The sequence below is a fragment of the Helianthus annuus genome, chromosome 13, assembly GCF_002127325.2.
Source record: "Helianthus annuus cultivar XRQ/B chromosome 13, HanXRQr2.0-SUNRISE, whole genome shotgun sequence".
Classification (NCBI taxonomy): Eukaryota; Viridiplantae; Streptophyta; class Magnoliopsida; order Asterales; family Asteraceae; genus Helianthus; species Helianthus annuus.
This window is the reverse complement of record NC_035445.2, coordinates 112,826,188-112,840,938: the sequence shown is the minus strand read 5'-3', so window position 1 is coordinate 112,840,938 and position 14,751 is coordinate 112,826,188. Positions and strand designations below refer to the sequence as shown.

General features: G+C 37.4%; 1 protein-coding gene across 1 annotated transcript; it reads right to left on the bottom strand.

The window, feature by feature from the left end:
* Positions 1-3,564: 3,564 nt before the first annotated feature.
* Positions 3,565-13,680, bottom strand: LOC110899003. Its single transcript, XM_022145864.2, has 10 exons — positions 13,423-13,680; positions 10,658-12,366; positions 8,599-9,102; positions 6,782-7,997; positions 5,585-5,928; positions 5,314-5,481; positions 4,366-4,523; positions 4,183-4,274; positions 4,023-4,082; positions 3,565-3,924 (listed from the first exon to the last, which is right to left on the bottom strand). The coding sequence occupies exons 1-9, from the start codon at positions 13,592-13,594 to the stop codon at positions 4,051-4,053; spliced, it is 4,395 nt and encodes a 1,464-aa protein (XP_022001556.1). The 5' UTR covers positions 13,595-13,680; the 3' UTR covers positions 3,565-3,924; positions 4,023-4,050.
* Positions 13,681-14,751: the final 1,071 nt, after the last annotated feature.

The window sequence follows — 14,751 nt, the reverse complement described above, 5'->3', positions numbered from 1 at the left end:
GTCCAAAAACCTTCTCTTCTACCCATTCCATTTGGGAGTGAAAAAGCCACATTATAAAGAGTTTTGCTTGAGGACAAGCAAAGATTCAAGTGTGGAGGTATTTGATGTGCACAAAATGCAACATATAAATTACATCAATTGTGGCATAAAACTAACACTTTTTTAGTACTAATGTTCGAAAAAGTGTGTTTTTGTCTTCCTTTTGTATTTTCAGGATTAAATGAGCTCAAATGAACAAAAGAAGCAAAAATACAGCTAAATCTAACATAAATACAAGAAAAGGAACAAACGTGGCATGCCCGACCTCCCGACAACATCTTCCCAAAGCAAAACAAGAAGACAGAAAGCTGAACACGCCCCGTGCTCAGTGAGCACGCGGGCGTGCCCAAGTGTCAGCAGAAAAGACTAAGTGATAGAAGCTTCTACTACCCACCACGGTGTCGTGCTCAGCGGACACGGGGGCGTGGTCAACTGTTGCAGACGCATTTAATGAAATTGCGAATTGCAATTAATGAAGAGAGAGACTCAGATGGACACGGGGCCGTGCCCAGTGGACACGGGGCCGTGCCCAGGCTTCTGTTCAGCCTATAAATAGGAGTGCTTGGAGCTCTTGCAACTCATCCCTTGGCACACCACCTCTCTCACATTTCACCCACCACCCACCACCATCACAACACCATCATCCACCACCATCATCCGTTGTCCATCATAGAGTGTGTGAGTCGTCTCGGGATCCAAGATTGATCGTAAGAGTTCTTGACAATCAAAGGCCATGTTTGTCTAAGTCTCTTACATCACTTGGTGAAGACAAGTGTTTAGTGTAATACTTTTTATTTTTAATCTTTTGCACTTTTTTATTGGTTTTGTATTAATGACTTTAATTACTAGTTTCTTATGTTGAAGGTGATTCTTCCTTATCGTTTGTCCGTGGTGTCTTGGCATTATGTTACTGTCTATATAAAATAAAATATTTTCACCATTCATACCTCCACGGTCTATATGGAGGTATGTTGGCTACCTGGTCGGGGGTTAAGGGAACGGTTTCGTAAGAGTCTTGCCATTGTTCATTGTATAGATCCTGCAAAGGACCTGGGTCAAATTTAGTAGGACCTCCTTCAATACCCAACGGTATTGGATGGCGGGGGTCCAAACTCTTTGATCCCCTCATAAGTTAAACTACTATTAAAAGTTTAACCCGGCTACTTAGGACTGTATCCCTGCTGACTCAGACTACTTAGCCGAGGGTAACGTCACCTTCAAAAGAGGGGCCTACCACATTATGCATTAATAACTTAATTAATTATCTTTCAATAATCCGACCCTTTAGGAGTGTATCCTTGCTGACTCAAACTACTGGGTTGAGGGTAACGTCACCTTCAAAAGAGGGGCCTACTACAATAACTAAGATAATCTCTTAAACAAGTGCAAAAGTGCGAAAATAATCAAAGGTTACACTACACACGAGTCGGATCCAAGTGATTCACTTGTCTATCTGTTTTTACTTTTATTTTCTTTTTCAGCATTTTAGTTAGTTTTATTTTTCTAGTTTAAAAATCTTTTTCTAACATTTTGATTTGATTAGACGTTGAGGATAAACCGGTACTAAAAGCTCTTGTGTCCTTGGACGACCTAGGTATCTTACCAACACTATACTACGTCCACGATGGGTGCACTTGCCCATATGTGTGCTTAGTGTTAGTGAATATCGTGTTTATAAATTTAAAACTTGGCTAAAAAGTGTAAAAAGGGCTTAAAATATACACCTAAATTATATACACACCGACACGCATCAGGGGTTGTTTATTAATGGGTTGGTTATGATTGAGGGCACATACAAATCAAGGGGTTTAGCAGTTTTGATCCATGATGAGAATCGAATGATTGTGATTGCTATTGTTAAGTGTTAAGAGCATGATTAGGGTTTCTGGGTGTGTTCGGTTATCTAGTAACGCCGACGAGACGTAATGTCTTTCATCACATGTTAACTCGACGAAACATAGTGACTTTCGTCACATGTTAACTCGACGAAACACATGGTGTTTCGTCACAAGCGGTTTCGTCAAGTGCAACTTTCGCCGAAGGACTTCACATGAACAGTAGGTTATGATGATTACACTAATTGCATGTATGGTAAAGATTGAATAACATTAATCGAGAATAGGAAACCTGATGTATCTAGTATGTATGGTAAACCATCTGTTACGTGTATTACATGCTGAATTAATTGTTACCTTTTAAGCCATGGTTCTACTATGAATGCACATTATGAACGTATGTGATCAACGTGATGGTAAACTGATTTTTGTATACGTGAATATCTTAGGTTGTGACTGTTTAAGTGTGAACAAGTAATTAACCAAACCGAGCAAACCAAGGTGAGTTCACTTCTCTTTTTCCTAGCATGCATCCCGGGGAGGGATATCGGGTAACGTTCCGGGGAGGAATGTCATGTTATCGGGATGTTGGTTATTACACTCAGTTCTATCATATAAACCCTTACATCTACCGATTAGTTGTCAGGGAGGCAACGAGGTTATTAGTTGATAGCGCTATTAGGTTTGGCACCCTCACACCGTACCGGGGAGGATGGGCGTAAACTAATTACCTTCACCACTTGACCAATGTTTTGATAGAGATATTGGGGTTGGGCAAATAAATCTAGTAGCCATCTGCGGTAATCGAGTTAATAACAACATCAAAGCAAATCATTGAACTGTTTTAAACTCATATCTGGTAACTAAACGCGTTAACAAAACTTTGAACTCACCAGCGTCGTCTGACACACTTGTCTGCATGCTTGCAGGTCGTTAGATTCTTAATATGGACTTGCTATCTGGGAGTGCTGGAGTGGTCATGGGTCGAGACTCCTGGATATATGCTCTTTGATTATGAACACTTGTTTTGAACAACTGATTTACAATTTACCTTATGCTTCCGCTGAACAACTACTTTGGTTTAACTTATGTCTTGGATTTATCGTTTGAAATGAATGGAATGTTTTATTTTAATCTAACTTGAACAGTTTTACTTGTAATCTAATTTCCACCACAGGGAGATCGCCGTCGACGCTGGTGTGAGCTCCGACCATAGCCTATGACCGCACATATTCAACGTAATTCTTGCACCATCATACTCGTCTTCATTTTCTGATCAAAAGTCCCAACATCTTAATGTCTAACTATGATTAAAGAAATCAAATTTTGGGATTGTTATGAGGGTTGTTCTAGGGGTCCTTAAATGGTGGTGGTGGGATTTGGTGGTGATTACTTACTTAGAGAGAGAGACTTATAGTGTTTAGAGAGAAAATGGATTTTAAATATTATTTTTGTGTTGTTTATTAACAAAAAAAAATTAAATGATTTGATAATTGGTAAAAAGACTAAATTACCCTTATGAGACTATACAGGTTAATGCTAAAGGACGTATGTTGTAGTGGATTTTACATATAAAGGATTATGACTGTAATTATTGAAGTTAAAGGTTATCTGTTGCAATTCGATACAAACATAAAACATAAAGAACGAAAAGTGTAATTTACCCTTAAATCTAACTTTTCTTAAGTTATCAATCAAAAAGTATCTAAACTATCACGTAAAAACTAAAAACTAATGTAATAAGTATTTGATCTTAAATCAAACAAAAGATGTAATCTCATGCACATTAACTACAGTATTCATATTATAAGACACATGGACACTACAATTATAGACAAATTACGAATGCACGATTGTAGATGGTAATCTATCTCAAACGATTCAATAAAGCCACCGGTTTAGAAGTTTAGAGTTTGCAAGATCATTCCCGCGAAAGCTATTCTAGCAACCATGGACATTCGATCAAGATAATTTGGAAGAATCATTTGACTACACAACCATTCTCATTCATTCCTTTACACAGGCTGCAAATAACATGGACGCGCTTTATCTGCATATAAATTGTGCGTGGTAGCAGGATAGCGTGCAAAATCAAAATCTGCCAGAACTAAAAATTGAAAAAGTACCATAACAACAAGAACAACTTACAGGTGAGTACATAATTAGCATATGCAACCTACTGTGCTTGTAGCCTACGTGGCAAGAGAACTGCAAGCACGTGATCATAAGTCAGTGGTTATTAGAACATCAACCGCCATCAAATAAGAGATAATTTAATACCCGTGAAAAGAAGATATTGAATAATTACCTTCATCCATACTGCAAAAGCTATCTACAGAGAATATTAATTCAGGGTTGAGTTTCTGCTGCAATGGTAGAACCATGGCCACGCGGTTTTTACTGCAGAAAGAAAGCCAAATCACATATTTACAAATAAAAAGGTGAAAAAAAAATGTTTTGGGGAATATGATTAAGAATATCAAGTTATCACCTGGCCCATGAAGGGACAAACTTCTTGATGGATGGTTCATCCTCATCATCATCCTCGTCATCAGAACATTGATAAGGAGATATATCATATGAATTTTCTTGACTTGTCAACTTCACGGGTACAACTTTTACAGGTGACATTTCATTTACGTTTGTTGCCTATGCAAGAAAAGTTCTTGATCAGTGAAGGAAATGATTTAATATAATGATTTTTTTTCTATGCAGTTAATATCGCGATATAGGTGATTGGTCCCCTAGTGAGATATCGGTGGAAAATATCGGTCAGAATATCGGTACCGATAATATTGACCAATATTGGATCAATATTTGACTGGTATATTACCGGTTTTCCCGATATTAGTACCTTTCTTCTCAGTTCTACCATTAGTCTTTCTTCTTATTGCTGCTATTAGCGTCTTAAGGCTTAATTGTTAGTGTTAAATGTTAGTGTTTTAAGTCTTAATCAGTTTCTACTTGCTATAACTGTTAGTGTTTTGCAAGTTGTAAAAGGTTAATTTGTTAATGGTAGGGGGGTAGACTAAATTGTTTGTGTTAAATTTCTATATATAAATAAATTCAGCATGATAAAAAATTACAGATATCCCACCGTGATAACCGATATCTCAAAAATCAGTCCTTGACCGATATCCAATTTTTTACCTCATTAACTGCATAGGACTTTTTGAGCCTATTTTTTCTAATTTTGTAAATGATATAATATAATGAATATGATTAAAAAAGACGACACTAGTAAAACATGAATATATTTCTTTAGAATAAAATGATTAAGGAAGGATGTTTTAAGCATTAGTATACACATTAGATGACCTTTGAGTGGTTTCAGTTTCATCCACTTTTCATATTTATCTGATTTGTTGGGCAAATATTACCTGAGGCAGTCACAACTCACAACATATGAATGAAAATCATGGATACAATAAAGATATACCTTATCTTTCTCACCGCAATCATTGGAAGCATCACGGTTTTCAGGAACAGATGTAACTTGCAGGACGACAGTTGCTAAACTTTTGTCTATCTTCAATCCAGTGTCTTGTTTCTGAAAACTACTTTCATCTGCATTTTTGTTATTCTTCTTGTTTCCAGCCACAGCAGCCTGTGACAGTGTGGCAATCTTAATAGTTAATATGGTAAATCCCGACACGGCGACACAACAAGCACAAAGAAGAAAGAACTACAGAGATTAAAAGGGAACCAACATTTTTGACATGCTTTTCTGGCTCCAATTTCCCAGGACGTGATTTTTCATTTTTTAATTTCTGATTTTTTTGTGCTTCTGCGACAAGCTTTCGTTTCTTGACCAATTGTTTCCGCTCTTCTTCCTCCCGTTGCCTTTTCCTTGCTGCTATCTCAGCTTCTTTTTTCTTTAATTCCTCTTGCTTTTTCAATTTTAATTCCATTTCTTTTGCATTTTCTTTCCCGATTCTTTCTCGTTCAAGCTTCAATGCTTCTTTTTTCAGTTTTCTCTCATTCTCCTTTTCTTGTTCGCGGCGTTTTGCAGCCTCTGCAGCTTCCAGAGCCTTCACTTTGATGTCCCTTTTCCCTTCAAGAATAAATAAAAGGTTAAAATACACAAGCAACAGTCTTAATGCTCTTTATCATCCTGGGTTGGAAGTAGAGGTGCAAAATGGGCGGGTTGGGTAAAACGGCCAAACAGCCAGTATGTTGACCCACAGCCATTTTTCATCCAGTGCACTATTTTTATATAATTAGTAAAATAAAAATGATTGCGGAGAAAGTATTCTAACAGTTGAAAGAGTAAAATACCGTTTCCGTCCCCATGATCTGGCCAGTTTTGCGACTTTCGTCTAAAGGTTTGTTTTTCCTCATCTGATCCAAAAGGTTTGAAATCTTGTCATTGTCATCCGGCTCGTTAACTCCATCCATTTTTCTCCATTAAGTCAGAGGTATTTTCGCCATTTTTGTTAACTTAAAGGGCAATTCAGTCTTTTTCACTTTATGTAAAAAGACGGAATACCCCTGAAAAGACTAAATTGCCCGTTAAGTAAACAAAAAAGGCGGAAATACCCCCCGACATAACGAAGAAAAAAGGATGAAGATAACGAGCCAGATTAAAATGGCAAAATTTCAAAGCTTTTGGATCCAGATGCAGAAAAACAAACCTTTGGACAAAAGTCACAAAACTGGCCAAACCTCAAGGACGAAAACAGCATTTTACTCCCGTTAAAATCTAAACCTCTATAAAAAGAGGCCACTTTCATCACATTTTACCTGTTCAACCCATTTGATACCTTTGGAATAAAGGAGATTAAACACAACACAAACGATCCATACATAAATAAATGGGTCAAAATTTCTACCTCTAGTGTTAAGACATTAATGCATTGGAATAGTAAGGCAACACAAGGAGAAAACAGATAAAGATTTAAACAAACCTGTGCAAGCAGCGGTTGCTTGTTTCTGTTGAACCATTGGGATAAACGATGCAATGTTCGATACAATATTGTTACGTTTAGCCTCCTTTTGTGACAGCCTTGGTATTCCACTTCTTATACCGCTCTTATTTTTACTATTTACAGACAAATTTCCCCTGCTACTAGCACGTGTAGCAATAGACGAATTCCGGTTATCTTCCTCGTACCTACTTACCTTAATCCCATGAGGAATTTTAGGCTTATATTTCACTTTATCACGTGTCCGCGGGACACTAACCTCCATACTGACAACAGAATTCGAGCTGTATCTATCTGCATACTTCATGGATGACATGGAGATATGATTTGCAACCGCCACGTCATCATCATTCTCCCTTCTTTCAATTTTCATTTCAGTAGAAACCGTAACTGGATTTTCATTTTCTTCATCTGGACTTATGTTTTCTTGAAGTTTATCCTGCATCTCGTCTGGGTTCTCATTTTCTTCGTTATCGCTCGGATCTTCTTCAATCGGGAAGCAAGTAAGATCGGGATTTGAGCTCATTTGAATCTCCGAACTACCTGAGCTTGAAGCTGATCTTTCCCAAAGCTTTCCAACAGGAGATGAATAATGGTTTTTCAATTGATAGTATAATGGTGTAGCACAATCAAATTTTTGTTGCTGTGGATTCTTTCTAGAATCTTCATCAATAGATACACTGGTTCCAAGGTCAACGTGGTCAAGAATCCCGTCTGCCATAAATCCATATAAGCCTTCAACTTGATGTTGCGTACATGAAGGCGAAAACTGAGACAATGGCGTCTGCATGCTTGCGGATTTACAAAGCTTCTCTATAATGCTAGCTCGTTCAATTGTGGTACTCGGGATTTCCAGTGTGTCAAAACCTATTCCACCTTCATTATTCCCCACGTTTACATTTCCCGTTTCGTCATCTATGATAAAACCCTCATAGACCGGAGTGATTTTGTCAGATACAACCATGGTATTGTCATCAATTGGTGAAGACACCCACTCAGGAAGGTTTATCTCAAAATTGTCGGTAACCGCAACGTCACCGTTGATGATTGAAGGTGTAGGTACCACATCTACTGCCAAGCTATACGTAGAATCATCAGCAGCTACATTCTTGATCAAATTTACGACACAAGTTGATTCAGCCTGTTTGAGTGTGTCAGTAATTTCTGCAGTGTCATCATCCACTTCAGTAACAATTTCCTGCGAGTATATTACATAAATTTTGATCGAAATCTGATTACAAATACGGCAAACTAGTATTTAACCCCCGCGTTGTGGGGTGGTGAAACCGTGCTAAGTAGTAAGGAAACGACAATCAAAACCAGTAAAAAACTTAATGGAAAAAACGTGAATTTATACCACCACTTGACGTAAAACGCAGAAAAAAAAGCGAACTTATACCGCGACACGGCATAAAGCGCAGACAAACTCGAACTTATACCGACACGTATTATAAAGTCGAGTGGGTCAAAGACTCAAAGTGATACTTTTTAACGTTTTTTATAGCTTTTAGAAAGTGGGGGCAAAACCGTGTTGTGGGCGCAGTTAGTAAGCAAACGACGACCAAAACCGAGAAATCGTAAAACAAAAACGACTCATATTGGCAAAGAAAACCTGACCGAAAAAATCTAAGAATGCAAAAAGAATTGAAATTGCAGACCAATGAAAATGTGACACATGGCGGTGCGTGTTAGCACCACCACACTGTTCCTAAGATCCTACCACATTTGTTATATAGTAATAATTAATATGTAATTTATAGAAAAATAAGGATAAGTCACCATCTGTAGAATATAAATACCTCAGCAGCTTGAGTCTCAAGTAAGGACTGTGTTCCTTCTAACAAATCACAATTCATATCATAATGAACTCTCTTTTCACTGCTCTGCATGCCATCTGACTGAATAAGATGTATCTTTTCAGACGAAAGTATAGATGCAGATCCCTTTAATAAATTTGAACCATTTTCAGGGGTCTCGGTCTCCAAATCACAACGAATTCCATCTCTTTGAATATGTACCCTAAAGTTTCGTGAATCTGAAAAGCAGTTTGGTTGGTCTTCAACATCTTTCTGCTGATTCAAAGGCCATGTATTAGCCTTAGCAGAATTCAGTTTCATATTGGACAGCTTAGGTATTGGCCCAACTTCAAGATCTACCTCTGGTTCGTTGACTTCCTTATCGAAACAATCTTCAAAACTATCATTTCCTTGTTTGGTTAAACTTGAAGTCAATGATGACTTAATGTTGGACACAAGCATATAAACACCAGCAGCACTCTCCTTGTCTTTATGGTCAAGATCATCCTATCATAAAATAGAAATATCACTTAAAAAATGTGATAATAAGAGTAGAGTTGCCACTTTTAGTTCTGTATCATAAGCATGATAACTAAATACATGAGTAAACATATGATTCAAAGTATGTACTTTTTAAGATCAAATGTCATCCAAAGTTACCATGCAACAGGACAAAAGTTGGTTCGAAGTCGTAATTTGGAAGCTGGAAGTAGTGATGTATGTAAATTGTAAATATTACAAATTAATATGCATACATTCATGTTCTTTAAACTGGATAACTTTCTACGGAAATCAAAGTTACCGGTTTTTTTGCAAATTCTGAATGCATTTGATTCCACACAGTTATGCAGTTAATATCGGTGATATAGCCCCGATATATCGGTTATCGGTCCCCATGTAAAATATTGGTCTGAATATCGGTACCGATATTATTGGCGATATTGACCGATATTTGACAAATATTTGACCGATATATCACCAATTTTTCTGATATTAGTACCTTTCTTCTTAGTTCTACCACTTGTTTTTCTTCTTATTGTTGGTATTAGTGTTTTAAGTCTTAATTGCAAATTGTTGGTGTTTTGAGTCTTAATCAGTTCCTACTTGCTACAATTCTTAGTGTTTTGCAAGTTGCAAGAGGTTAATTCGTTAATGGTAGGAGAGTATAGTGTAAAATTGCTATATATATAAATTCTACATGATGTTAGTATTGCCAATTCTACTTGCACTTTAATTATAAAACTTTATCCTTTCAAAAAAATTATAAAACTTTATGTCAATCTCTCTTTTTAAGTTATAATTATGCATAAAATACACGCCCAAATTAATTTATGACATATAACATATTTGTAGAAAATAAAATATAATATAAATGGGTTAAACGGGTCAATCTTTTAACCCGACCGGGTTGACCCGAACCCGACCCGTTTAGCTAAACAGGTTCGCGGGTTCAACCTGAAACTGACCCGAACCCATTTAGACTAAACTTAAACCCGGGAATTTCGTGTTAGGTTCGTGTCGTGTTTTCGGGTCGTGTCAGAAATTCACACCCCTACCGCTATAACCTATATCTCAAATATCGGTCCTTGACCGATATCTGATTTTTTACCAAATTAACTGCTTAGCACACAGCATTAGTCACAAAGCGTTTACATAAGAAAAAAAAGGTGTAATAATAATTGGGGAGATTAAAGTGGTTACTAGAAAACTCGTTTACAGATTCTCACCCAGTAAAACCAGTTTAACCGCCAAACACCGATATCATACCTGTTAAAATTCTACCAATTATTAACCAATAGCCCAAGCTGATTTGTACTAATAGATATCTAAATTGTAATCAGATCAGCTAACACAAAGGGTTCTTCATTCAACCTTCTTCCTGAAGTTCTATTTACTTCATTGTATATCTACATATATTTTGGATTTTTCGTATAGAATATAGATCAAGCTTACATTTTAGCTGTTTAATATAGTTAAGCATACAATAAAAAATGAGTGAGTTGCTGTATTGAACTGGTACGTTGATTAATAAAAGATAAGTACGACATAAAGTAAAAATTACCTCTTCGGTTTGAATGTTTAATGAGGATGCTTGATCTTCATTCGAATGAGATGTTTCTGAATGCTTTTCTTTATCAAATTTATTATTGACTTCTTTGGGAGATAATTTTACGTCACATGTTACATCAATATCATCATGCTCAACATCATCCATCACCGGATGGTTGTCATTCATGTCCACATCAATATTCTTCATTTCGCCTTTTGCTAGTTCATCAATGTTGTTATAACTATGTGCCCTTGTGGTTTCTGTCCCGCTTGACAGGTCATTTTGTTTTGGTAACTGCTGCTCAATGACATTGCAGCTAGATTCATGATCAATTGATGGTGCAACCTCCTTCGAAGAATAGCACTCTTTTCCCGACATTTCATCCGGTTTTCTCTTCTTGAAAAGTGAACTAAAGACTTCATTTAGATCACCTCCCGACATTTCATCCGGTTTTCTCTTCTTGGAAAGTGAACTAAAGACTTCATTTAGATCACCTTTGTCAATTTCATCAAAGTTCAATTGCTTTGGTATAACATTCATACAACTGTTAGAAGATTGCCTTAAGGTAACCGGATCCAAATTATTACCAGAATTTACAGGCTGCATTGCAACTAGCTCATCTATAGGCCCATTTCCCTCAATTTCAGCATTTTTTTGGTGCTTCCCACGAAGTAGAGATTCGTTCATATCAATATAGGAGGAAACGACTGGCTTTAATAAACCTTCATGGCTACAAATAGCTTGTGTCTCCACATTTATATCACAAGAATTTTTGGCTGCATCTTTTAACTTGTTTGATTGCATTGAATCACCAACAGAATGAGAAAGTGCACCTGCACCTTTCGGATTGCGAGAAACAGACGTGCCCGGTTTTGAAGACTGGTTTATTCCACTAGTTTGTAGCCTTGAACTTCTAGACCTTGTAATTCTACCAGAAAAACGATTGTTTTGGCTTTTTGTACCTTGTAGCTTCCTGGTTATCGATTTTTTGCTTGCATAACTTCCCAAACAAACATCAGGAAGATTGGCCTCTTCGATAACATCATTAACACGACAAGATTGCTGCAATGACTCACCTATTGGCTCCACTATGATGTCATCATCTAATTCTTCCTTATCAAACGAGGACCCAATTTTATTATGACTGGTTCCATCATTTCCCTTTTCATCGTTTCCTTCTTCTGCCACACTGATATTATTCCATTTGTTCATCTCTGAAGGGCATTTATCTTGAATAACGTGATGGAAATCCTTTTTGGATTTTGACTCTCCGCTTAAAGAAATATGTGTTCTATTTTCATTGTTTAAGCGACTTTTGGCAGTAGTTTTGCCACCAGTGCGTAGCTCCCGAGCTTTTTGCCTGGACTTGGACCTCTGAATTCTAGCAAGTGACGCATCGGGTGCAGCATAAATGCTTGTTATTCTAGCATCCATCTCACTCTGAGGGGATTTAGCACTGTCATCTTGCTCAGGAACATGATCTAAGATACCTACATTGTCATTTTTATGACACTCAAGTGTCACCATATGTTCATTGCTTAGATCAACAGCTTTGTTAGGAGCATGTGTTTCCGTGCACTTTTCAGTGGATAACTGTCTATTAATATTTCCACCAGGAACAACAGGCGGGTAGTACAGAGAGTGCCCACCGATTGAGTATCGAATGGAATCTGGTGGAGGCCGGAGTAAGAGCTTAGAGATAATTTGTTCTTTTTCCAACCCTGCAAAATAACAAAGGTTTACAAATTAAGCTCATAAACACTGCTTTACATATCATTGACAGATGGATAACAGTACTCTATTAGTCTCAAACAGACTACAAAACTCTATGATATTAAGTGTAACAATTCATACTAAATATACCATGCTGGTTACTCTCTAGTAATTGATCAAATTAGAATTAACTATTTTCTGACTAGTGACTGGTCAGTTTGATGTCTACTTTCACATTATATCTTGTTATTTAGAAATATCCAAACAACACCATAACTAGTAAATCAAACATGTCAAATAGACAACATTATATCTAACTGAACTCCCACAGCCAGCAAATCTTCCATTAACCCCCTTTGACCCCAAACAGACCCTAAAAGCGTTTGGAACACCATCTTAAAGTACACATCGATGAATTTGTGACCTATCTTGACAAAAGCCCCCTAGGCGCTAGGGATGAGCACGGTACCCATTCGGTACCGAACCCCTATAACTGGCATTTTATACTACGTGCCTAGCTTAAAAATAACCTCGCTTTTTAAGCGCCTAGGCTCTCCATGGTCAGCCTATGCGCCTTGAGTGCTCCTTAAGCTTTTAACAACCTGGTGTGTCAGTGATTATTGTCTCCTTCAGCAATGATCACATGATAAATCACAAGTTCACATATCTATATCACACAAACACTTCAAATAACACCATCAGAGATTTTATTCCTTCACACTTCACAGGACAAAAATAAGTATAAACCTAACTGTCTCCTTCTACAAAATTCGCCAAAAAAACAACGAAATGAACACCAATTACATAACCTAACTGAAGAGAAAAACGTATAAAACAAAACCTAATTCCGTAACAATGTGTTGAAATCATCCAGTTTAACCTAAAACTAACAAACAATATCTACTAAAACTCCGAAATCTGGATGCGTACCATTTGGATTCCAAATCTGACAACTACAGCTGTATAAGTATATACAACTACAACCTAATTCCGTAACAATGTGTTGAAATCATCCAGTTTAACCTAAAATTAACAAACAATAACTGCTAAATCTAGATGCATACCATTAGGATTCGAAGAATTAGGGCTCAGAAGCCAAGGAGGAGGTGTAATTCCGTCGATTACAAGTGTCGATGCGAGTTGTTGTGTGTATAAATCGGCTTGCTGCTGCAGTTGTTCGATGATTGAGTCCTTTCGCTCGAAGATTTGCATGAACAACTTCTCTAATGTCGTCATGTTAACCGGCGGTTAACTGGATCTATGGAAGCTCCACTGGTTTTTGGTGAAGGAGTAAATGAAGCGCGCGTTTCAATTTGAATGGTCCATTAAGATGTGTATGTGTAGTGGTTTGATGAATAATGTCTTTATTTTTATTTTGAGGTGTTTTCTGTCATGTGACAGGGTAAATTACTGTGATAAATTGGATGACAAATCTTAGGGCACCCGGGGTACCCTCGGGGACTCCCTTCGGGGACCATTTTTGCCGAGCGGTAAGGGTGCCGCCATCAAAGAGGGGAGGGAAATCGGAGAGAGGGATCGGGGAAGGTTCACCGCAATGAAGGAGAGAGGAGATGGTGGGTCACCCTCATTTTCAACCAATCAACATTTTTCTTTTTTTTTTAAATAAAAAAACAATTTCCCTAAGAGGGGTGCACCCCGTACGTTTTTGGACAAGAGGAAAGTTATAGAGGGGAAATGATGTGGCAACGTATAATTGGGTTTCCCCTCACCTCATTAGGGGGTGCCCCCTTCACCCTTACTACTATAATAAAAAAAAAACCTGATTTGGAACACATGTCACTTTCTCATGCTTTCTCACCTATTTTCTTTTTATCTATGTTAGATAAATAAATTAAATAACAATAACGTTATATCAAACTAATTAATATATAATCTTTTTCTTTTATCTTTATTATTATTATTTAATGTTATGTATTTAATTATTTAATTATATTGTTAATGTTGGATGTTGGATAGCTTTTTAGCATCCTGTACGTTTTATTATTGATATCCATCTTTCCCTTCTCAACTTCTATCTACAAACCCTAATTCCAAAATTCTCAATCGTATAGTTCCGATTCATCTGGGTGAAGAAAAAACAAGTTGTTCAATGGCAGTGGCGACCCCGATTTGTCTGGGTGAAGAAAAAACAACCGGTTCAATGGCAGTGGCGACACCCAACTGGTCCACGACGGCAGATGTGGTGGTGTACGATGGTAATGGCCTGAACTATGGCGGCGAGTGGTTGCGTTGGCTGTGTGGCGGATCTATAAGTCTGAACAAAACGAATCAGATCTTATACCTTCACAGTCGGATGAACAATATCCCAGCCAATACGCTGATGTGGATTTGATGATGCGCTGAGTGGTTGCAAGCATTATAGTAAGTTTTGA

Excerpts from the sequence above, each read along its gene's own strand:
- LOC110899003 (XM_022145864.2), bottom strand. The coding sequence starts at position 13,594 with ATGACGACATTAGAGAAGTTGTTCATGCAAATCTTCGAGCGAAAGGAC. Across the intron at positions 5,929-6,781 it reads AGCAACCGCTGCTTGCACAG|GGAAAAGGGACATCAAAGTG; the intron begins GTTTGTTTAAAT and ends TTATTCTTGAAG. Across the intron at positions 5,482-5,584 it reads CAGAAAAGCATGTCAAAAAT|GCTGCTGTGGCTGGAAACAA; the intron begins GTTGGTTCCCTT and ends ACACTGTCACAG.